Source organism: Phaethon aethereus (genome assembly GCF_964289735.1).
Source record: "Phaethon aethereus genome assembly, chromosome: 6".
Lineage (NCBI taxonomy): Eukaryota > Metazoa > Chordata > Aves > Phaethontiformes > Phaethontidae > Phaethon > Phaethon aethereus.
Genome location: NC_138580.1, coordinates 43,573,651 through 43,598,897, shown reverse-complemented (window position 1 = coordinate 43,598,897; position 25,247 = coordinate 43,573,651). Strand labels below are relative to the sequence as shown.

Here is a 25,247-nt window from a genome sequence, read left to right as displayed (position 1 = left end):
GATGATCATCTCGGTTTTAGGAGGGATCTTGGGTCAAGATTTAACCAAACCAAACAGATGTCCATCAGTTTGGTGCTGGGTAAAGAACTGCATCTTCAGTGTTTTGACTGCTTGAATTGTCTGTGTGGGTTGTTTGGTTGTTTGGTTTTTTTTGTTAAAAAAAAAAGATAGTGAGATAAAGTAGTTTACATACTCTTTCAGATAAAAAATAATGTAATTCATCATACAAACGCCCAAATTTTTGCAAACCTTGTCCAATTTGCAATTCTGGAGAGTGCACCTCAGCTCAGGCACTTTGGGGAAATATTATGTGAAAATCGAGCAAAAACTGTGGACAGCCCAAAGCAATGCCAGTGCCCAGGCTGCTGCTTTTAAAGGAGATTTAATGCTTTACCCTGTATGTTGGTACCTTAAAGCTTAAATATCCCACTCTCTGTTTTCCAGACAGAAGCAGTCTCCGCCAGCCAAGAAACCAGCAAAAATATTTCACAATGGATGTAGACGATGAAGAAAACATGAGTAAGATGTGCTTATTTACACAGTAATAATCATTTCTGAAGGTGACTTTTTCTCACAAGCACGGGGATGACTGTGAAGAAACTTCGGATGCAGAAATTAAAATTATTTCTTTGTGTCTTTTAAAATACGGTATAGACGAGTGAGTCGGAGCTTCTGAATTAAGTGTTTTAAATATACATGGTTATATGCTAGTTTAGTTATACGCCGTGTCTCATATTTTTCTTCTAACAACTGACTAATTAAACAAAATATTTTCCTGTTTTGAACCATCAGTGAAGAAGAGAGGGAGAATACTGACGAGGGAGAGTGCTGATGCTGAGGGTTAGGGACCAGTCGGAAGGGAAGGGTGAGATGAAGGAGGTGAAGTGTATAAAATAAATGAACGAAAGCAGAAATGGAGGAAAGAAAAGCAAAAGGAGGAGCTAGAAGAGCTCCCTGCAGGTCTTGCATGGCTGATTATTTTCATTAGATGCTGATTGTTCCAACTCTGAGCTACTGAATTATTAAAGTGCATTTAAGTACAAAAATAGTCAAATATAGTGATTATCTTCATGCATACACTGCAAAGCGCTGCGAGGTTGCTAACTCTGTGGTATAATTAGATTTGACAACTTGTGGAGAAAAGTGCTCTCATTAAAACATTATAAAATATTTTTACTATTATTGGCCTTTCAACTATCTTTTTATGTGAATGAGAGAAATGTTCTGATGTTGTTATGCTGATGACTGTGCCTGACTGTTAATAATTATATGTGATATAATAACAAATGTGCTTATTTTTCCCCTAAGCGACAATGGCTAAATGGTGCATCTCTGGCAAAGCTGACAAAGCCCAGCTGTGTAGGAGACTTTGGAGCAGAAGAGTTGTAGTTCAGTCTGAAGGAGTTACAGAACATTTTTCTTAGGAGATAAAGAAGCTAGATCATTGTGTTTAAAAACAACAACCAAAAAACCCAAAACAAAAAAAAACCCTAAACATATTAATTGAACTAGAATGCATCCTTTTTTCTTTGACTGAAACAGTGAACTCAACTGGAATATGCTTGCTAACACTTTCTTTTCCTTGGTATAAAAGAAATTACTTCAGGTGGACGCTTTAGTTATTTCTGAAAGTGGTATCCCTAAGGAGGCCTTCAAAAAAGTAAGAGCTGTAATTGGACAATTCACATAATTTTTTTGATAAAACATCCACTTATTTCAATAAGGAGTATATCTGAGCATGAATAAAATGTGCCTTCCTGAGCTGGACAAAATAATCATCTCTTTACAGGGGCATTCTGTAAGTGTCCTTAAGCAAAATACTCAGGTTTTTTCTGCTTCTGGGTTTTTTTTTGTCTGTTAGTGCATCAGTGTGGGAAATCATTCACTGAACTTTTTGTCTTGTCAGGAGGCTGGCTCCATGGAGCTGTTACAGGTTTGGAGAATGCAGTTGTATAACTGCAGTTGTCTCCCAGAAGTATGTTTTGAGATGTTGTCTGTACTGTGTTTTTGAAAGGAAGCTGCAGATAACAGTATCTGCTTGGATAAGCTCAGTTAATAGAAGGTGCAAGAAGACCTTCCTGCATCTGTATGCCCACACAAACATCATTAATTTAAAATGTTAAGTCATCACTTTTGGGGGGGAGAAATCAAAGTTCAAATTCTTAAGTTTTTCACCTTGATTCGTGCAAAGATTTTTCTAAAAATTTTTTATCTTTCTATATTTTTATATCTCTTAAGATTGCAAAGTGCGGTATCAGAAGTTGCCTATTAAATTTTTTATTATTTTATGTAACTCCTTTTTGGGAAATATCTTACAGGAAAGGAAGGTAGGCATATGCAATATTTGCAGCTTGCAGTTACATAACTAGAATTGCTCTGCAGAAACCAGAATTAAAATTATGTTCAGCTGAAATGTAAGACAGTGATGATGCTACATTAATGTCCCTGAGAAAATACAATATTTCAGACTTCAGATTTTAAGGTCTTCCTCCTTTATCTGCTGAACATAGAGAAGATGTTACAAGAGATTTGGGGAATTTTTTTTTTAATAATGTTTTTATTTGGTTTTCTGTTGCTTTGCATGGAGGGCCTGTCTGCAGCACTCTGAATGCCCCAGGAATCTGTGCTAGAAGCCCATCTGCATATTTTCTCAGCGTCAAATCAGAGCGCCCTGCAGAAGCATCAATACAATAGAAATAAATGATTTTCTAGGTGTAAATTCAGACTGTTGCCTATCCTTACCAATTGCTTTACCAGCAAGGGAGAGGGGGGGCATTTTGCAGAACACATGGGACACTAGCATGTGGTTGTCCTCACCTTTCTTTTTGATCACTTTCCCCCTTTTGCTGAAAAGATTCTCAGAAGAGATGACATGTTCTTTTCTACCTGGAAAAAAATGACTCATTTAGAATTTCCCCAGGCCAGTAAATGAGAGCAGCGGTATAAGGGGTAGCTAGAAACATCTTTCAGTTCAGCTAAAAGTCATCTAAATTTAATTAAATGTGCTCCAGATCAAACAGAGCAGGGAGAGTGTTGTCTGTTGGAAAGCAGGTAATGGAAGTTCCCCAATGGATAAAGCATCTTAATTACAGACACTTTCTTTACTGGCATGAAAATTCCCTGTGCCTCTTTCCTTCCTCGAGTGCTCTCAGGTTTGTAAGCCTCTCAAACAAGATTTCAGTGGCAGTACTTTTTTTCCACTGATGTTCTTGGTATGTGATGCTGTCAGCTATGATTTTTACCAAGGCAGCTTCTACAGATGTCAGTGATATCTCTAGTCAAAGCTGCCAACTATTTTTAGTGAATAAAAAATAAGCTAGTCTTATGAAAGAGTCTTATTCTTAAATCATGGGTAGTATTAATAAGAAAACAGGATCCCGTTATCAAGTGTTTATATCTGTATTAATGCTACTTTAAAGTGTTGAACACGCAGCAGCTGTGATGGACCTTAAAGGGCTCTCTAAAGCATTCATTCCGTAAAAACTTATTTAAAAACTGGAAAATGCATAGACTTGAAAGTATATTTAAAATCTAGGATTAGGCTGTTTTTAAATCTCTTGATTTTTGGATGTGTTAGGAGGTCCACCAAGACTGTGTAACCTTTCTGAGGCAAGTAACATATGGTCACTTGTCAACTCAAATAAAAGTTTAATTAAAAAAAAGAAAAGGATAATGAAGAGCATTCATAGCATCCATTACTGAACGTAGAGGGTTTTTTTTATAATTCAGATGGTAATTTTTTTTCTACTGCCAGCTCTCTTCTGTGCTTCATACTTTCTAATAGTGTTTTAACATTCACAGTTCTCATTTTCCTGCCTTATTTTAGCTGTGATGCAGGCAGCACAAGGCTTAATACTGGTCTCCAAATCAGACTGATAAACTTCGAAATGATCTAAGCTGTTTTTTTAGAATGTGCATGGTTCTGCCATGACCTCTGCTTTAGAGCAACAAAACTTTGCTCCTTTTGAGTACTCATGCTCCCAGCTTGAGCTATGGCGGGGTCCTGATTCAGCCAGAGCTTTTGAGGGTGAAGATGCCCTCCTTCGTTCTCTTTGTAATGAGTGAGAGACTCCCCAAAGTCTTACGGTCTCTAAAACAATGTATTACCAGAATGAAATAGACTGCAGGGTAGAGCAAGAAGAGCAAATACACAGTGCATCCAGCCGTGGGTCCGCTCCTCCCGTGTCAGAAAGCATCCAGGGGAGATGACCTCAGGACAAGGGACGGTTAGAGCCCTGCAGTGTAGAGGAGGGATGAGAAGGTTGAAATACTAGAAATATCTGTGAAATCATGAGCAGCACAGGGTGTTTAATAAGAGAATCATCAAATTGAAAAAAGAGCAAATGAAAAACAATAGACGCATTAAGTGAGATTAGCAGATGGGCATTCAAAGCAAGCAATGGGAGATGTTTGCATGCGATGTGTAATGAAACTGAAATGCATTGCTCAGGACATTGTGGATACCAGGGGTTTATGGGGTCCTGAAAAGCAATTAGGAAGACTTCTGGGGTGGAAAAAACCCCATTGGTGGCTCCCTGCCATGCTCTCTGGGACAGCCCAGAGCTGCGGCTTCCTGCAGGCTGGGAGGCTGCCCTGGGGAGGGGCTGCTGTGTCCTCACTCAGGTTTGATACCCTCTCTTGGGGTCTGCTGGTGGCCCTGTCGCAGGCAGGGAGCTGGTGAGGATGAGCTAGTGAGGCCGTTCTTAACTTCTCTAACAAGGTGAGATGCCTGGAAAAGGGAGAGCTGTTTCTGAACAGCGCAGAGAGGCTGGGCTGGAGCAGCTACTCCATGTCTCAATACGGACAGGATCAAATGAGATGACTTCTGACTTTAACAGGTGGTGATAGCTAATCTTACTTTTTGACTAATCTGTCAGATCATCTCCAGCCCTAAGGTAATTAGAAGACCTCACCACTGCTGGGCAGGACAGGCTAAAGAAAAGGACCGAAAGCACATCTTCGCCTCCAGCCTGAGAAGCAGTTGCTCTTTCTTACAGTCCAGTGACTCTGTGGGTTGAAAGAAACCCGGGTCTTCGGGTTTGCATGGAAAGTCTTTTTCTTTCCATCAGGTGCAAGGCTTGGATTTGGATCACCTCCACAATGTACAAACTTGCCTACTTTCCTGGTCTCTGGGTTTGACTCAGGCTGCTAGCTCTCTGCTTGCTTTCTCTCCTAGTTTCTTCCACCCCACAGGTTCTCCAAAGCTAACATGCCTAGTAGCTCTCAGGCAAGGAGTAGTTTTCTTCCCTTCTTTCTTACTGAGATAAGGTAAGCATGCCAAGATTCTTTCCTGCTTCCTACAAGTCCCCCCTCTCTGTCAGGGCATCGTTTCCCCTACCTGTGTCATGAGATGGGTTAAGGAGTTCCTCCAGCTGCTGTACTTACATACAAAAGTTCTTTCTTTTACATTCAGCTGGAGTCTATTCAACTCGTATTTTCCTTCTGTGGTTTCTGCAGGCACTGATAGTAGTCTTCATACAAAAGGAAAGATAAAACCAGAGGCCATTAATTAGTGTTAACTAAATGATTTCTGTTTAGCCTAAAAGTCATATTGGTTGATAGCAAATTCCTGCTGCTGCTAGTAAGAGTGATGTTCCAGGAATGGTGTTCTAGATGAGATGTAATTTTTGGAGATTACAGCTTCAGGTAAGAAACTAACTGTAAGGCAAGATTTAAAAATTCACTCTATTGTCCTTAGATTCCTGCATTGTGTATATATCTCTCTCTATAAAGTATATATATGCATGAACACTGTGTGTTCAACCACTGACAGAGGTTGCCCTATAGCACGCATTCTACAGGCAATATAATTTGTGGCTGAATGTTACAAGAGATACTTTATTAGATTTAGCAGATTTCTAGCAGTGAAATGCTTCAGAATATTAAGTGTTTACTTTCTGACCAACTTTCATGACTGGAATTTAATGTTCAGTACTGTACAATTCTTCGTTGTGCTACTGTGATTTAACTAAATGTGTTCCTACTTTGGCTTTTTCTTTTCATCTGTTTTTTTTCTTCTTTTTTTCTCTTCGAGCACCGAAAGGAGTAACCTATCGAGCTTTTGCTGGAGGATGTTATAAATGAAAATTTAGTAACCATTCCATCAGCTTTGTAGCCTGGGCGAAGTGATGTGTGCATGGTAGGGGATTCTTAGGGAAGACTTAAAGCGTGGCTGAAATTGGTCACTGTGAAAGAGAGCTTCCACCTTTCTTTGCTCTCATTTCCATTAATATTTATCACCTAGTATCAGTGTAGATGCAGTATAGATATTTTGAATTTTTTGAACAGAAGAGATAGAAATTTGAGACTGAATCAGAGACTGAATTTGCCTTTTAATTCACAAATGCCAATATAAAACACAAATAATTAATTAATTGTCTTACTTTCTTTATCAGGGTAAAAATGAGGTCTTTGCAGTTATAGCAAATACAATTTTTAAATATATCTCTGACATGTCATTACCCCAACTTTCTACTTTAGAAAATAAATCATTAAATTAATATCACAATGCCTTTTTTCCCCTGTTAAAATATCGTCATTGTGATTACGCAGCTTTTGTCACACTTCTTGCATTCTGCAGTCTCGAGAGAGGCTCTTCATCATGGTTTTTGGGTTGGTAACTCTGTGACAGCAGTTTTCTTACTTTGCAAGGAATTACAAAATAACTTGTAAATGACAAATATAAGGTTTCTTAATAGAAGGCTGTGTGGAAATATATAAAATAGTCTTGTGGTCATGCTGGCACAGCAGGCAGCTGCAGTTCCTGAGCAAATCGGGTGGAGGTGAAATGAATGTCTAGGAAAGGCGTAAAAAAGAATTGAATTAGGAGAATATGGAATCGCTAAAGAGAAACAAAAGCATTCAAGCACTCTTCAGTCATGGTGCCTACCAAAGAGCTGCCTGATTTTTCACAGCTCAGGTTTTATTTATGTCATTTCTCAATTTGAGCAACTAAAATCACTGAGGAAAAAAATGTAACATGACTAAAACAAGAATAAAGTAGAATTAAATATCCATCTCCTAGTACTGGTCTTAAACATCCATTTTTATTTTACAAATGGTAGTTCCTTGTTTTGTAGGTGTATGCTACTATAACATATTTCTGGTTTATTAAAGCATTTTTCAGGCCAGATGTAACTTACGAGTAAAAGTTTTGTTCCAGCATGATTTAAATAAAAAAAAACCTGCAGTGGTTTTTGCTATATGATTGTATCAAATGCGTAGTTCGAAAATCATTCTTGAGTGTGATTTCTTGCATTATTGAGAGGTTGTATTACGTTATTATTATCTCTGATCATATTGAAAAACATTTAACCTGTGAGCACACATCACTTAACCAGTTACAAAGAAAGATAAAGGAATCTATAAATTTTGCATTTACAAGATCCTGCAACGAAGGCATTGTAAGTTACTCTTTCTGGGCACCGCAGGTTCGAGCAGCACTGATGTTAAAGAAAACCGCAACGTGGACAACGTTCCCCCCAAGGACGGTGGTGGGCAAGGTGCCGGGGAGGGGACGCAGCTCTCCAACGGCAGTGGCAGCAGCAGCAGAAAGCGTCCTTTGGAGGAGGGCAACAATGGCCACTCCAAATTTCGCCTGAAGAAGAGGAAGAAAACCCCCGGCCCCGTTCTGCCAAAGAATGCCCTGATGCAACTTAATGAGATTAAACCTGGTTTACAGTACAAACTCCTCTCCCAGACAGGGCCGGTCCATGCCCCCATGTTCGTGATGGCAGTTGAAGTCAATGGGCAGGTTTTTGAGGGGTCTGGCCCCACGAAAAAGAAAGCCAAGCTTCACGCCGCTGAGAAGGCTCTGCGGTCTTTCGTCCAGTTTCCAAATGCCTCAGAAGCCCACCTGGCAATGGGGAGGACTCTGTCAGTCAACACGGACTTCACCTCTGACCAAGCAGACTTCCCCGACACCCTTTTCAATGGGTTCGAAACGCCGGTCCCTTCCGATGCTTCCTTTTATCTAGGGTCCAATGGGGACGGGTCCTTTAGCTCTAGCGGGGACTACGGTTTGCCGTCATCTGCTGTAGCCAGCAGCCTTTCCCAGTCGCCTCTCCCTGCGCCATCACCCTACCCCTCCGCCAGTGGGAAGAACCCTGTCATGATCCTCAACGAGCTGCGGCCAGGGCTGAAGTACGAGTTTCTTTCAGAGAGTGGGGAGAGCCATGCCAAAAACTTTGTCATGGCCGTGGCGGTGGATGGTCAGACTTTTGAAGGCTCAGGAAGGAATAAAAAGCTGGCAAAAGCTCGGGCCGCTCAGTCGGCCCTGGCATCCTTGTTTAACATGCAGCTGGACCAGACCCCATCTCGACAGCCCATTCCCAGCGAGGGGCTCCAGTTACACTTGCCACAGGTGAGAAGCCCTTTGGGTTTTGTTGATGTCGTTGGGTAATGACCAAGAGTAGCCAAGTCATGTGTATCGAGTCAGCTTGAACAGCAGTTCTGCTGTTTGTTCTGCTTCTGTAGATGTGTGTATGCATATATATGTGTATATATGTATTAGGTGATTTATCCACTTATGGCTTCTGACAATTGCATGAACTCTTTGTATTCTGTTGGACAGAGAGGAGGCTTTGTTGCTGATGCTTTCAGCCTTGATCATGTCACATAAGAAAGCACCAAGCCCAGTGCAGTGCCAGCTTGGATTATGGTTAGTGCTGATGAAAGGTTGAATCGTGTCTTGCTCATCTTAGGCAGCAAGACTTAGATGGAGTTCAAGTCAAATTTACTGTTTTAAGTAAAATTATTATTAGATACAACAGTTTTTAGCAGAGAAGAAAATTGTTCTCTTCTGCAGACTGAAATTGTTGGCATTAACAGAGCTGAATAATGGAAGTCAAGGAGAGATTAAGTGAGGCTGATGCGGTTGCCACGTATTTCCAGGGTCTAAATAAATGACATCTTCACAGTGCATGTATCAAAGACGTGGTTAAATAGCTGTCATCTTAAGGATTGTGCTCTAATCAAATTAGTTAATAAGTATATATAAGTTACTTAGGCAAGTAAATCTGGATGAGAAAGAATTTAAATCAAATAATTAATGAACTAAGGGAAGTACCAAACATACCAGACATAGACCAGAAATTTAAAGTAGCTAGAATGTAGTAATCTTTTATTTTTTTGTTGAAGAAAAATTCTCCCTGGTTTCCTTTTATGTGTTTCTCCCCAGTCAAACTACAGTAATGATTGTTTGACTACCCTCTTTCTACTGCATTTCTTGGGTCTTTTTAATGACATTATATGCCTGTCTAAATTCAAATACTTGCCTGTGACTTTTTTGCAACTTTCTATCTGTTTAATATGAGAATTTCAAGGCTTTGACCTTTTCTATCTCAAAACCATTGTTTTAGATTTAATTAAAAACATAAGATACTGGTTTGATTTGATAATACGGGGTTGAAGAGTGTTAGTAGATGTTGTGACTGTTTTAAGTATGTTGTTTTCTCAAAGTGCATGGACAATATACATAATTTAGAAATTCCTATATGCTTTCTTTTTTAATGTTGCACAACTACTGTATTATTGATGAACATTTCCTTCATTTTCAAATCTAGGATCATGCTAGTTCAGGTAGCTGTGATTTCTTAAGTAGATTCAGTCATTCCAGACTGCATTCTCTGCTGTGCTTTTACAAATAGATTTGGCCCCAGACACCAAAACAATTTCACTGCCAGTAATTTATGTGTTAATACTTCTTGAATTAGTAAAATGGTGAAAATTGGAACTGGAATAGGGAAGCCAGAAAGAGCACGAGGTGAGACGTGAAAGAGGTGTCATTCTAAAAGGGTAAAGTCGTTTCTCCGCCCAGCAGCCACAGCATATAACAGCTTATATTAACACAGCCTCTTTTGTTTAAGGGATGTCGAGGGACCGCAGGGCAGTGCTGGGCTTTTCTGAGCTCCTTGCCTTTGTCAGGTTTTGACTGAGTCCCAGGTAGCTCTCCCAGAGCTTATGGGATGATCAGGGCACTTGAGCCCGGGGTACAGCGTTAAATAACAAAAAAGCAACCCATGCAAACACTATTTTTAATTTTTTCCAGTGCTCCTACACTGACCTTGATACCCATATTGTGTATAACAAAGCAGGTCCCAGGGCTAGCTTGCGTTTCGCCTGTCTTATAGGTGTGCACCGAAAAAGGCTGCTTCGGTGTGGAGGAGAACCCGGTGGGCTTTAGGAGTAATGCCGAATATGCTGGGTGGGAAGGGGGAGGTTGCTGGTATGGCCTCATGTAGACCCTATTCAATTCAGTTATTTATTCAGAGGCTTTTGATTAGCTTGTCATCAGGACGCCGTTGTCCGTTCTGCACTTCACTGTGTTGTATTACTCTGCTTTTAATTATAATTAGCCATCAAGTTATTGGAATTATATCAGGTCTGTTACATATTAGTAATTTGTTCTGGTATGTGTTAATGATTAATAAGGGATTTAAACATTTCTGATGTTTTCAGGTCCTACTTTATTTATCATCTTTTTTTTTAAGTCTGTGAGTTGTGTTGTTTTTTTACAGAGTGTTTACTCAGGATGTGTAAAGATGCTAAATTTGGAGATAATCCTAAAGTGGGTGAAGTCGCAAATGTTGGAAAGTACAGGAATGGTATAAATGAGGATAGGATTTGTTAGAACCCACAGAACAAACAAAATGGTGATTGGGTTGGAAAAAAATGTAAGCTAGGAACATGTAAGGGGAGGAAAAATCCAAATACCAAGTGCTCAGTGGAAATAATAAAAGTACAGTGTGGTTGTGCCGACAAAGACATTGGAATTGACTGCCTGGGTGGCATGTTCAAAATCTGCCTGTAGCTGGTGTGTTAATTTGTGGTGCCTCGTGAGAAAAAACAATAGAGTGGAAAGAGTTGAGAGGAGAGATGGTCCCTGCCCCAGTGGTGGTCATCAGTATCGGCTGAAATGCATATCTGTAAACCCCCACCTCCTGATAACTGCAGGCGCTCCGGAGAAAATTAAATGCGGAAATACACGTGCAAGCTATCTAATGGTACAGAAGGGCACTTGACATCAGAAACCAGCTTGTAAAACGGGCATAGGTATAATCTTATGGTCTGTAGAGTGGGTTATCAAGGTGCTGATCCCATGGTTTAATACATTTAAAACCAGTCTCTGCAAAGTGAGCTTATCTGCTTGCTTACAGCTTGACCTTTTGTGAGGGACAAAGCAACATTGCCTGTGCTGAGGAAGATCTCTTTGCTGGGAAGTGAGTTAAAGCCACTCAACGTGTGCCTCAGAGCAGATGAAAATGCCCTGTTGAAAAAATCAGCCCTCGTGCATTTATGACCTTGGCAGTGAGTGTGTTAAAATAGAAGAGGTTGTCAGTCTTGCATTATAGGGACTTGCCTCTCCAAAACAAAGAAAATAGTTTTATGGTTAGCTACGTTTTGTAAATTGATAGCCATCCTCACTTTACCTCCCACCCCTTGATGCAAGGATGTGTCCTGTATTCTGCAGTGATCCACAGGACATATCAAGGGCTCTAAAATGTGTGTCCTTCAATTTTTATTCTTTTCCATGGAAGAAAACTGCATGTTTCATCATACTTGGATTAATAGCATTAAAAAGTTTAAGTGCATGGCTTGTTGTAGGTCTGCAGAGTTGGTAGGTGATGAGAACCAGAGAAGACAGTCTTTTAAAATCACTTCTGCAAACAAAGGGGTCACATGTTTATGGATGAAGTGTGGAAGTCGATGTGACCAGGTTTTTGAAAACCGTTAGTGCAAAGTTCAAATCTGATTTCTGGGGCAGAGTATAGTTGAGCGCTCAACCACAGCAAGAGCCACTCTGGGACAGGTAAAAGCATCATCCCATCCCCAGTGCCACGTCCCTGCCAGCAGGCTTTTCCCACTGGAAAGCAGGAGGTTGGCAGGGGGTGCTGGTGTTGGCTGAGGCCATCTCCACCCGTAGAGCTGGTCCTCTTGCTGAGCATCGCCTTGGACATCTCAGGACATGAAACAAGGATGTCCTTGGACATCTCAGGAGTAGCAGATGCTCTGTTGGACTTCGCTATTTCTTAATTTTTGATGTCTTTATCTTCCAGACATCACTTGTTTTCTCTCCTTTTTTTCTTTTCCCTTAGATGCTCCCTGCTTTCCAAGGAAGGCTGAGGGGTCTCACACTTTTGTCAAAGGTGGGGTGGTGCTGTCCCTAAAAGAACTACTCAGGCCAGTACCAAATGCCTTGAAAAAAACCTGAGAAAAGGGCATATTGGTAGCAGTACTTCTCCAATATATGCTTCTAACCTTCAGGAGTTTGTCTCTTAAGGATTTTCTCAGCCGGAAATGGTATCTTTCCATCCGAGAATCCTTGATGGATTCTTTTTCCCCCTCATGAATTTCAGCTCTTTCTTGAACTTTTGTAATCTTTTAGCTTCCACAGCACCTTGTAGCAATAAATTCCACCGTTTAAGTATGTAAGGTGGGAAGAAGAGTCTCGTTTGTTTTGAATGTGCGGCACCACATCCTGGTGTGCCCCAGTAAGGTGATCTGTGTCCCTGTAATACGCTCTTTGACAGCAGTAAAGAAGGGCAGTTGGTGATTTTCAGTAGTCTGCTGGTCCAGGCTGCCGGCATTGCTGATGGAAAGAGTTTCCATCAGATGGTAGGAACCTGCTGGTGGAGGTATCCTCTTTAGGCCACTGATGGCCTCTGTTAGCAAAACCTCCATATAAGCTTTATAATGCTATTTCCCAGATTTCCTCAAACTGTTTACTTAAAAAGATAGCTGATTAGTCAGGATGCAAAGAAGTGGAAAATAGAGAATTGGAATTGTAAATATTGAAGTTTAAATACAGAGTTGTTTAGATTAGTGAAATCTGGACTATTGTGAGAGAAAGCAACTTGAGCTACACAAATAAGCAGTGTAGCTGCAAATGAAATTAATTTTTAAAAATCCACTAAAGGGAATACTTTTAATCATTCACTTAATTGTGTTGCAAATTCAATTTATTGAAATTACAGATATTGAAACAAAACATTAAGCGAAGAAATAAAGTGAGAACCAATACTGCAATGGCTACTTTTACTCGAAGTGTTATGTTAATCCTGATTCAAACTGGTGCGAGGGGGAGCTATAAAAGAAGTATTCAAATATAGAAAAGACATACGAATTAATGATTAAAACGATTGGAGATCTGGGAAAGCTGCTTCTGCAGAGGTACTGAAGGGCTTGCTGTGGAATTGGAAGAAATGTAAAAGAGAGATCTGCGTAAGTCTTGAGAGGCTCTACTGCCAGGCAGGAATTTCTTTAAATGAATACAGAAAACTTTGGAGAACTAGAAAATAATTACCTTATTTTATTAGTGCAGATATGTTTCCACCTTCTCTGAGTGTTGTGTGCTGGTCACTGTCAGAGGAGAGATAATGGACCTAACTGACCTTGATTTTACCTATTGCGGGCACGGCCATGGCTCATCAGCTTGTGAAAGTTCACGTAAGCCCTAATCTGTGAAGGTAAGAAGAAATAAAGCTGAGGGAGAACATTTGTGCTTCAGGAGTATCACTGGAGACCCAAGGAGAGCACAAAAGATCGGGAGGTCTTGGGTCAGGTTGCCAGTGAGGGCTGGGTGCTGTTAGCCCATGCAGTGCCCCTGCTCCTGCTGTCTTTGGTTCCACCACGCAGGTGATCACCAGCATTCATTTGAGGTGGTCTCTATGGGCCGCCAAGGTCTTCCTTTGGATCCAGACAGACCTGAACTTCATCAGCTTCAGAATATTTCAAAATATGGATGGTCAGGGGGGTTCTGCTACAACATTGCTGCAAGAAAAATACTAACCAAAATCAGTCTGTATATGTAGAAAAGAAGTGGATTCACTGTAACTTCATCAGAGAAAGGAACAATGCACCCAAAATAGCTTTGTGCTCACATGCATTAACGAGCAAACTGTCAGCTATTTTAGGTCTTTCCTTTTTTGATTTACCCAACTTTGAATAATGATTTAATGCAGGAGCGGGGGTAGAGAAACTGTGTGTCAGATGTTAGGGCAGTCACTGGGAAGGTGAGACGCAAGTTCAATTTCTGTTCCAATTAATATTTATTTATATGAAAGGGAATAGAGTCAGAATGAGAAGTGAAAGGTCCCTACCCAGGCCAGGAAGTGGCCTGGGCTTGATGTGGAGACAGCTTCAAGTCCTTGGTTTTGAGGTGGGGAGAGCAAGGACATCATCTGTTCGTGGCACTGTAGTGGTGTGTTCATAGCCTGCCTTATTCCCCTCTTCCATGCTCTTAGTGACTCTTAACTATGTTAATGTAATAGACCACCTGGGAGAAAAGGATAATTCTTCTCATTTATTGGGTGAGTATTCTTATAAAAGACCAAAGCCTTAGTAACTAAATCTGTAGACATTTAATAGTATTTATTCCTCACCACCCCACCTGTTGTCACACAAACTCAAGTATCAAATAGAACAAAAAAATCTTTAATATATCTGCCTGTTTTCTGGCAATGATTTTTTTTTTTTACCCCCTCCCCTAGAGTTCTTCCTGTGTTGTTTGCATCTCTAGCGGTCATTTTGTCTTGCTTGAGTTCTGCTTAGTCCTTCTTACCAGCCCTCCCCGGTGTTTGGCTTCATGTTCATTCAAGCATTTTTAGGTTTCCTTGCCAGCAGCTTAGTTACACACTGTTTGAGATGCAGCCCCATCCCATCCTTCTGTACCAGCTTACACCTTCCCAGGGGGACTCACCATGTTCTCACTTGCTTCCTTTGCTTTGCTTATTACATGGGGGAAAAAAAAAAAAAAAAAAAGATCTTTTTGGGAAAAGCTAATGTGTCCACCCTTATGCAAGCATCCTACCCAACTACCAAGTTCAGGTAGCTGATGCAGTATTGGCAGGTATGTTTCTTCCCAGAAATGCCTGGCAGTTTCAGTTCCCACCTCTTGATGAGAACCTCCTCAAGCCAGGCCTTGTTGCCCCAGGGAATGGGCAATCACAGGGCTCTGTAGGTCAGCCTCCGTTTGGCCGGGTAGGTAGAGGATCTGTGAAGTGGGTTACCCGTGTTCTGTGATGCTGGAAGAAGCGTTCCTCTATGTTCACCCTTGGCAACTGGTCGGTTTCAGTTCAGCATTTTGGGATCACCATTTCTGGTACGTGCTGAACTTTGTGTTCTTGTGTAGCTCAGCGTTGGAGAAGACTCCTCCAGTTACCAGTCATTATGCTTACACTTTTTTGGAGAAGGGGTGACCCATATTGTTTATTACCTGGATGACAAGCCTTTCTGGCAGGCTTTGAAGCCTCTCTGAAGCATGTATTCTCTTTGTGGATCAGGTCCATCCCTATTTGGAAAAGTTTGTTTCACTAGTATATTCCATCATAATGTCATTCAGCATGATTTTACATTGCTTGGTAGCTTGTCAGCTGCCAGACATGCTCTCCTGTCCAACACATCATGATGTAAGGTGGAGCAGAAAAAAACATGTATTACAGAAATGAGAGCGTAAAACTTGCAGCTGGGAAGCAGTATCCGTAATTATGCAGTGGGGCTATGGATAAAACAGTGGAATGAGGACTCTGCAGTGATCTGCCTGTGTGGCTGCAAGGAGGATAATCATTTAAGCCTTTTGTGTATTAATTTTCCATTTCTAAAACCAGGGCGATAATAAAACTGTCTGTCATTATTTTTCTTTTGTGTATTTATCTTAAAGTTCAGTTTTCTGCATAAGGTAAGTACTAGCACAATTAAATGCAGATTTTGTGCGGCGTGGTCATGGTGCTGTCAGAGCACAGATTGTAACACAATTTTGGGTCCAGCAGCAAAAAGACCTTGTTTGAAAATCAGTACCTGACCGGACACATTTGTAGCCTCTGAGCAAAACTGTGTTCCTGAAAAATTTCTCAAGCTGTTGATATGAGTTTCAGATTGCAGTCCATTCATATGCATCAGGAAAATTTGTATTTGCAATGTTGAGAGTCTTCTGACGCTAGAAGTTGTGCAATTCCAAAACAGTGGCCAACACTTGGTTCAGATGTGACCTTAGTCACCACTGCTTGCTGGTGTCTGTCTCCAGTCAAATTCTGGAAAAAGCTATTGAGCTCTGAAGTCATGACACACGAGCTTTAATTATTGCTTCCTTGGCTGCTAACACTTTTCCAGAAGGAAGTTAACATTGAGAGCTCCTCCACCTTATTTCTAGGCTGTCAGTTCTCATGAGTGTTGTTAAGAAAATGGTGGTGAATCAGGCTGGCAGTCCTCAAACCCTTCTTTTCTTTCTTTTCCTTTGACCCTGGCAGTCTGTTTTTAGAACTGATTGTGTTCAAGAGTTTGTACCATTTCAGGCAGGTGCCCCCAAGCTCTGCCCATCACTGCCCATATACTGCTGCCCGTCAGCCCTGTTGATTTGCCTTGGGCCCTCTGGAGGGGTGAGAGTGGTGATCTTCTTCCAAAGAGAACGCAAAGCCAGTTTGTAAGCAGAAAACTCTCAGCCACGAGTGTCCTTTCGGGCTTGATGTAGTTGCTTACGTGTGTGTTTAGCACCACGTTGGATGCTCTTGGATATCGAAGACATCTGCGTGGCACTGGCAGGTATGACATAGGACCTGTGTCTTTCTCGTGTGTCAGCCTGTGGGGTAGGTGGTTACCTCAGAACATCTCAGACACTGCTGGGTGCCAACACACCGACAACCAGACCAAGCCTGATTGATGCCTGGTGCTCCAAGATACCCGCTCCCTCCCTGGCTGCCCACTCCTCCTCTCCGGCTGGTGGAAGCTGGGTGGGGATGGCCTGCCCTGTCTCTCCTGCCAGCCTGGGGACTGTTCATCAGGTCATCTGGCATGTAACTTGCCTTTCTCAGCCGCTCCCTTGGGAACAACCAGCTGTGCTAGCAACACTGTGGCATAGATTGCCCTGGTTTTCAGTTTCTTTTCAGGTGAAAATTCAAGAATTTGATCTTGACTCATCTCTTCTAGCTGTTACGGTTCCAGCTGCCTTAAAAACAGCAGGTGAGATTAGCTGCAGTGTTGAACTGAATCGTCGTTCAACAAGGGCAGGACTGGTATTTTGAAGTTTTTTCTTAATATTAGAAGTTAGCCCTCCTTGCAGCCTGACCGACATTGCTTGCTAACCCTGCTGGCAAGATACAACAAGGCTGTGACTGTAATTGTTCAAGTTCTCCTGAAGGTGGAAGAGATAAATCCTTCCTGATTTTGAGATAGCTTATTTTGGGTTATACATTGACATTTTCTATTCCTAAATTTGGATATGTCTTGTAAAAATAAGAAATAGAAGATGTTTAACCAGTGTTGAAAACGGATTCGTTCTTATTTATGTAATAGCTAGATAATGAATTTGATTGTTATAAAAGCTTTACATGTTGGTTTGAGGAGCCTGATTTTTGCACTTCAATCTTCTTGTCAGGTCCAATATTGAGGATACTGAAATGATGTGTTTTGAGGTTTGAGCATGAAAGTATAGACTTACCTGTCTATCCAGTTGTTCTCCTAAGCCTCAAATGTTCATAACGATCATGAGCATTAGGTACTTTGATGCTTGGCTTAGGGCTGTCTGACCCTGTTTTAGCAGACATGGAGCACACAGAGCTCTGCTTCCACTTATGAAGAGCTGTGAGTGCCCGGTATGCCAGAAAATTGTACCCAGCCACCTCCTTGATATATTGCTGGTGCCTCAATGTTCATTTTTAAAGTGAACAATAAAAACTCGTTTAATTTATTGTGTCAAATCGTTTAAAAGTGCAAATCTTTATAACCTAATGCTGCTGTAATTTTTAAATTATTTGTTTAATTTTCTGATGTGCGTTTCTGTATGATCCTACAGGTTTTAGCTGATGCTGTTGCACGCTTGGTTGTAGATAAATTCAGTGATTTGACAGAAAATTTCACATCTCCACATGCACGTAGAAAAGTCCTTGCTGGAATTGTCATGACAACAGGTAAAGGAAAAAAACCACTACTATTTTAATGGCTTAAATACGAGAACTCTGTTTGCATTCTAGGAAACTATCTTTTTTCAGTCAGCCAGTATTGAAATAGATTTTTGCTGTACATTCTTCAAGGTGCACTAAATATAGCAATTAAATCTTGAATAAAGATAATTACAGGAAAATTAGACCTGCAAATGCTTCTGTTTCCACAGAGTTCCTGTCTTCTGCCTGATTGAGACATCTGAGGTAACTCACGGTCTACAAAATACATGTACCTTTTAAAATTAATCATGCAACTTTTTGGAAGTAAATCTAAAATAAATTACACCTAATCGGTCACACAGATGGCATGCTTGGGTTTTGGCATATTATGTAAGAAATTATGCTTGCTTTCCAAGTTTTTAAGGTTTTGCACGTTGTTAGAGTTATTCTTGCTATATTTTATTCTTGGGGCTTTGTGTCTCAGTCATTTTAGTAAAAAAGTCTGAAGAAAGCAGCTTATGTTTGGGCAGCTGATACTGGTGTGTCAGCAGTAATGTCGTGGTTCTCTGCTGGCATGAGATCTGTGCTCTGCCAGATCACCCAAACCAGTGAAATTCTGCTCTAAGCTGATCTGCGACCACGCTGCTGCCGAATTTTCCTCAGGCTAAGGTTTATCTTGGTCTTCAATCCATCTGAACTCTTGGTGGGACATTCATTTTGGGCCTGTCATGAAACATCCCCAATTAGTTATACAAGTCAGACGGGTATTCATGATAAATGTACAGCCTTCCCTCGGTGATTTGGGCACCACCAGCCCTTTCCTCCTGTGGGAGCACAAGTCTTACGAGGAGCGGCTGAGGGAACTGGGGTTGTTCACTCTGAAGAAGTGGAGGCTGAGGGAAGACCTTATTGCTCTTTACAACTACCTGAAAGGGGGGGTTGTGGCGAGGTTTAGATTGGATATTATGAAAAATTTCTTCACCAAGACAGTGGTGAAGCACTGGAACAGGCTGCCCAGGGAGGTGGTGGAGTCACCATCACTGGAAGTGTTCAAAAAACCTGTGGATGTGGCGCTTTGGGTCATGGTTTAGGGGGCATGGTGGCATTGGGTTAACGGTTGGATTTGATCTTGAAGGTCCTTTCCAACCTTAATGATTCTGTGATTCTGTAATGTTTGTAGGGACCTCCTCCAGAGAGCAGAGAGGTGTGAGGGTGCTGGTTGGGGTAGATGATAACTGCATGCTGTAGGGACAGAGGAGTGTGACAAGGGGACAATGTGGCCCAAACTCTGTCCAAAACATCTGTGGTGGGCTGACCCTGGCCAGCAAACATCCACCCAGCCTCTCACTTGCTGTCCTCTCCGGGGGCATGGGGAGAAAATGGAAGGAGAGTGAGAAGACTTGTGGGTAAACAAACACCCTAACCTTGCATGTCCCTGAGCTCTTATGGCTGGGCACACTTATGGTGTGGGATATCCCTTGGTCACTGTCACTCAGCTGTCCCAGCTGCGTCCCCTCCCAGTCTCTTGCCCACCCCCAGCACACTGGAGTTTGGGAGGTTTGGAGAGAAAGCCTTGATGCTCGTCAAGCGCTGCTCAGCAGCAGCCAAAACATTTGTGTGGTACCAACACTATTTTCGCCCCAAATACAAAGCATTGTGAGGAAAACACTGTAGTTTTAGTTAATATATTTTGTGATACTTAGCAAGTTTTTACTGTAATTACAGTCCTGTGTCCACAATTCCTGGAACAGCCATGTGACCAAAAAATTAAGACTTAATTAACATATGAATACATTTTGATTAACTGAAGAAATAGCTTTACACTTAAAATTAATTCAAATTAAATTGGAATTAGAAGCCATCTTTGCCTGGATACATGTCTGGGGAACCCCTGGTATTAGATGACCCCATTGCACAGCCTTGTGTTGTAGAGCGAAGCAGCTCCCTGCTTCTCCTCTGTGGTCTTCTACTCCAGCCCTCTGGGCAGGAGCGGGCAGCTGGGTTCAGGATCTCTTTTTTTTAAGGTCATATATTTCAACAGGAGTGAGAGCTTAAGCAGTCCATATCCCAATTACCTTTTTAATTACTCAATTACTAATTCCCTTGCCAATTACAAGTTACGCCCCTTACATCGGCACTGCTGTCATGCAGCGAGGTGGTTATGGGAGGGTCCCCAACTCCAGGTGCTTGGGATGCGTTGGAAGTGACTTTTCTTCTTTTCCATACTGCAGTAACTATTCTGTGGGAGGAAGAGAGCAGAAGGCGTTTGGCGGGGCTTGGCCGCTATCTGCCTCTGCTGGTGAGGCCTTGAGAGCTTCAGAGGAATTAGTGTGGCTTGTTGGGGCTTTTTTTGCTGAGTGTTTTGCTAGAGGGATGTAACATTTTTACCTGCCTTTCTGAATTCTTCATGCAGCTGACCTTTTTTTTTTTTTATGTGATAAAGACAGTTCTCTGTACAGAAATCGCACAAAATATTTTATTAATTATATTGTACAGAATGCTTTAATACCAAGAATACACTTCTAGAAGCATTATACTGCTGATAAGCTTTACAGTGGTTTAAGCATTTAAACTTCTTCATTCCCTAGTCTTACCTTTCCTGTTGTTGGCTTAATACCCTTCCGTAATGTGTTGCTGTTTTAATAAATCGGTGCCTTTCAGATTTCTAGAGTTACTGTGAATAATATCTACAGAGGTGGCCAGAAGGTATGTGCTGGAAGCTAGCTGGCTGCCTGGGGCTCAGGAGGAAAGCACCGTCTTTGGAGCTCAGGCTTTAATAACTCTTCCTGAAGCAGCAGTTTTTCCCTGCAGGTTTTTAATTTCTAACTTCTCTGAACTCCAACATGAAGAACTCAATAGAACCGTAGACTGTACTGGTATAGGGAGGGTATGGCTGAGTGAAGCTTTTGCTTTAAAGAAAGTATCAGAATAAAAAGCTTTTTTTTTTTTTTTAAAGAAGCAAACAAACAAAAAAAAAAGAGAAAAAAGAGCCTTGTTTGGGTTCTGCAAGAAAATCACTTGCTAGATTATGTGTGATTTTAATTGCATCTTCTTCCTGAAATTATTTTTTGCAGGTACAGATGTGAAAGATGCCCTGGTAATAAGTGTTTCTACAGGAACAAAATGCATTAATGGTGAATACATGAGTGATCGTGGTCTTGCATTAAATGATTGCCATGCGGAAATTATATCTCGCCGGTGCCTGCTTAAATTTCTGTATACACAACTTGAGCTTTATCTAAGGTAAGCTGGAAGGAAAAGGAAGATGAGCTGGTTGCATGGAGCTGAAAATGTGTCTGTGTAAAAGATATGTCTTAATTATTTCAATGTGAAACACTCGTCCTGTTGCATTAGGATGTTTAATTTAGAACTCAAGCCCTTTGCCCTAAAGTTTGACATTAACAAAACATGAATTCAGTTAGGTGTCAATCATGAGAGGGGAGGACAGAAAAAATAATTGGGAATCATTTTGTAAACTGTAAACATTTAAATTGAAATAACCTCAAGTGGGCTAAAGGGTGATGTTTCATTTGCTGGTAAGTGCCTGAAAGCTCCTGACATCTGGAGATATCAAGGGCTCTCTATTTCTTGTCTCGGTGGTCTTTTAGTTTTGTTAATTGTAATAATTGTTAAATTTACACTATAAAATTTACAGACATCCTGTGTTTGTTTTTAATGCCTGTTAAGACTGCCCAGCTTATGGTTATTTACGTGTTAATGTCAGTTTTGACTCTGGCTTCATTCTCTGTTTCAGCAATAAAGAAGATCAACAAAAATCCATTTTTATCAAATCGGAGCGAGGCGGGTTTAAGCTGAAGGAGAATGTGCAGTTTCATCTCTATATCAGCACATCTCCTTGTGGCGACGCTAGGATTTTCTCACCACACGAAGCAGCACAAGAGGGTATGACAGCAGCCCTACTCAAGCAAGGGAGTTTAAAGTATTTTTTGAGCACGTACAAGTGGCACAGTTAAAATTTAGGTGTCTTCTTTCCTTTTAGCGTAGATGTGTGTTAGACACAGATCTCTCCAAAAAAAGTCTGAGCTGTTCTTCCCGTTATGGTAGAAGTTAAGTATAGACTGATCCACCATGTGGTCTTGAAGAGGCTGAATGCTAGCCGAGATAAGCCAGTGAGTCAGCAAGTATTCCTACAGAACTAACCGAACCGTTTCACTGTTTCCATCTTTTAATGGTGGTTGTCTGCCTGCCCCTTTCTTGACCTGTCCATTAACTTCATTCTAACGCTGTAACGCGCAGAACAGAATTGAAGAGCTGCCTGCTGCATACTGCTCCTTCGTGGAAAGCTTGGGTTAATTGCAAGTGTGTTTTAGAAGACAGTATTTGTGAGAGATGTCTGATGCTGTAGCTAATTTGCAAGGAGCAATAGAAATTGTTATGCAAGCCAGCAGTTATGCAGGCAAATGCCTTTAATCGACTCTTCTTATCGTAATGCTATGTGTAGAATACTTTGAGAATGTTTCTCAGCTGATTGTAAGCGATTTTTGTCATTTAGATCAAGGGGACAGGCATCCAAACCGGAAAGCGAGAGGACAGCTACGGACAAAAATAGAATCTGGGGAAGGGACCATCCCCGTGCGCTCTACTACCACTATCCAGACGTGGGATGGCGTGTTGCAAGGAGAAAGGCTACTTACCATGTCCTGCAGTGACAAGATAGCAAGGTGAGATATTGAATGATTGTTTTCTTTGCTATTGCTTTTTATTGCTGATCAAGAGAGGAGTTGCATGATACCTGTGGTGAACCTGCGGGTTACCGATTGGCTTATTTCATTGCTTAGATGTAGTGCGCGGGTGGCTGTAACTCCAGCAATAAAGCTCTGATTCTTCACCTGCAACTGGTGCCAGACCTTCTGCTGGCGTCAGAGGCAAGGTGAAATCATTATATGTCATTCCAGCCACCTCAAGTCATGACAGCTTCGTTTTGTATTTATATCACTGGGAAATAGCAGAGGAATGCATTTTTTTCCTATAGCAGTATAGCATCAGCAAAACAGCGCAGTAATATGTTACGTTAGTTATATTTGGATAACTTCCTCTGATGATCCACATCCTTGCCCCGTCATTGGAAGTGTTCAGAGTCAGGTTGGATGGGGCTTTGAGCAACCTGATCCTAGTGAAAGGTGTCCCTGCCCATGGCAGGGAGGTTGGACTAGATGATCTTTAAAGGTCCCTTCCAACGCAGACCAGCCTGTGTTACTATGATATCAAAGATAGATATACATATTCCATGAATAGATTTAGATTTGTTTTATTTTATACAGGGAAAAAGTGTTCCAGTTAAAAAAAAAAAATCTTAATTAATGGGCACTTTTACTTTTTAACTTTAAAATTATTTTAATTTTAGTTTAAATATTTTTACTGTAATTAAATATTTTGTTTCCAATACTAGTGCTTTTATTTATATTTTATCCAGTTCCTTCTTTGTTGACAAAGATTAAAAGATTTTTTGTTCAAAATCGTAAATGAACAAATGATTACCCCCCCAAAAAAATTTAGCAGCAGTATCCTTTAACACGTATCAGAAGAATGGGAGAGTTGCAACATAATTTTTTAAAATGAGCCTGTGTGTTTGCAGCCTCTGTGTTCTTGCAAAATAGATGAGAAATGCCAAGTTTTTCAGATGATGATATTTTAATTATTTTTTTAATTAAAATGGCTCTGCTGTTTTGTCAAGTCACAGTTAGCCTGATTCAAAATTTATTATGTGTATTAAGTTGTAACTGTTCTTGTGAACGGCGTATGCGAAGTCAGACATAGGGGAGGAAGGTTATGTAACTGCTTTGTTCCTCTCATCTTGTCTCAAGTAATCAGCATCTCTACTGAAGGAAGACGTTTTCCTTTCATTTAAATCCCCCTAACGTAAATGGGTAGGGCCTTTCAGAAGCTAGGACAGTGGGTTGTCGAAAGGTAATTCTACAAAAGGACATGTCAGTTTCTCTTGTAATATTTTTCGATAAAATTCACCAAATAACTTCCCCAGCTTCATGCCGGGGACTTCTCCCAATGACCCAACATGGTAATCATGCCACATTCATTTGACTTCTTTTATGATGTCATCATTGCTGTTAGTGCAAATAAAAAAAATGAAGACAGTTGTTGGGCTAGAACACATTTGACTATTTTGTTGATTTTGTGTGATGCAGAACAGAATCCATCTCTCGCTTGCGTAGCTAGCTGTCACCTCTCCTTGGGGCTAATGGGAATAATTTTGTTTGTGCCAGTGAAGGAAGCAAATAGAACCCCTTGACACAGAACAAAGACTGTATGACGGGTAAGGAGGCCCAAATTTTCATATTCTTTTTTTTCTTTTCTTTTTATTTTTTACATTTCCCTGACACTTATGACCACGTTTTGTCCATTTACGTTTGAAAGAATGCATTTCTCTAGTGTCCAGCAGTCAGTCGTCCAGTGTGCCTGAGCCCTGTGAATTTTCCTGAGCTTTCCCAAAGGTTCACAGTCCCAGCCTGGAAAAGACATGGATAAATTCGGGGTGCAGGACTGCACAGGCAGAAAAACTCCCTGTATCTGAACAGCCTCATCTGTGTGGATTATATGTATAATCCAAGTTGTTACTTCCAGCCGCTGAGCCCTTTGCTGCAGTGTTCTGTCTAGCAAGATCCAAGAAAAATTGCGAGGAACCGGGAAAGGCCACGAGTGTAATCCCGTTTGGGTCAGAAGCATTAGAACAGGATTGTCCTAGTGTGTTAGTGCCTGGTGGCTCTGCAGTATGGTGGTTAGCGTGGTTTCTGTGACCAGAGTAACTGGTTTGGGACATTAATATAAGTGCATTTGTTTTAAATGTATCCTAACCTTGTACCATGGTACTTTATTATGTGTATTTTTGTCATTCCCTCTTGATGTGTTTTTCCGCCCACATTCATTTTAAGTTTTTTGGCTTCAAATAATTACTTAACTTCTCATGAAACATTCCAGTTGTGGCTAATATCTTGCTGAGAATAGCAAAATTTTTTTTCATCCTGTTTCATTGCTAGGAAGGCTGTAGGAATTGAGAATTGCTGTAACATTTCATCGAGTTGTTCAAGGGGAAGTCGTTGGTGCTCTTCTACTCTAAAGAAGGAAAAATATTATTTTGATATTCGTTTGTGTGAAAGAACATCACATCCCATGCACCGGCCTTGCTTTATCCTTATTCAGAGCAGGAAATCCAAACGGATATTTGTAACTCAATCTTTCTCTTTGTTTCCCCAATGGCTTTGTCTTCTTGACCCCACCACCTGGTTTTCTGGGACAGGTGAAGTTGCACAAACACATCTTAAAATCCTAGGCACGCTCACTGAAGGCTGCACGTTCTGCAGCTATGTCCATGCCCATCCAGCTGTCTTTGAGTCTGAG

At 41.1% G+C, this 25,247-nt stretch overlaps 1 protein-coding gene across 1 annotated transcript in view; it reads left to right on the top strand.

Annotated features, from left to right (window-relative positions):
* Nucleotides 1–476: 476 nt before the first annotated feature.
* The window catches only part of ADARB1 (adenosine deaminase RNA specific B1), a gene marked incomplete at its 3' end in the record, with an annotated part of 41,598 nt that continues 16,827 nt past the window's right edge, over nucleotides 477–25,247 (top strand). Inside the window, exons 1-6 of the mRNA XM_082001359.1 lie at nucleotides 477–519; nucleotides 7,431–8,362; nucleotides 17,786–17,900; nucleotides 20,948–21,116; nucleotides 21,628–21,776; nucleotides 22,387–22,555. Coding sequence (XP_081857485.1) covers nucleotides 492–519; nucleotides 7,431–8,362; nucleotides 17,786–17,900; nucleotides 20,948–21,116; nucleotides 21,628–21,776; nucleotides 22,387–22,555 — 1,562 coding nt within the window. The 5' untranslated portion in view covers nucleotides 477–491. The remainder of the gene's footprint in view (nucleotides 520–7,430; nucleotides 8,363–17,785; nucleotides 17,901–20,947; nucleotides 21,117–21,627; nucleotides 21,777–22,386; nucleotides 22,556–25,247) is intronic.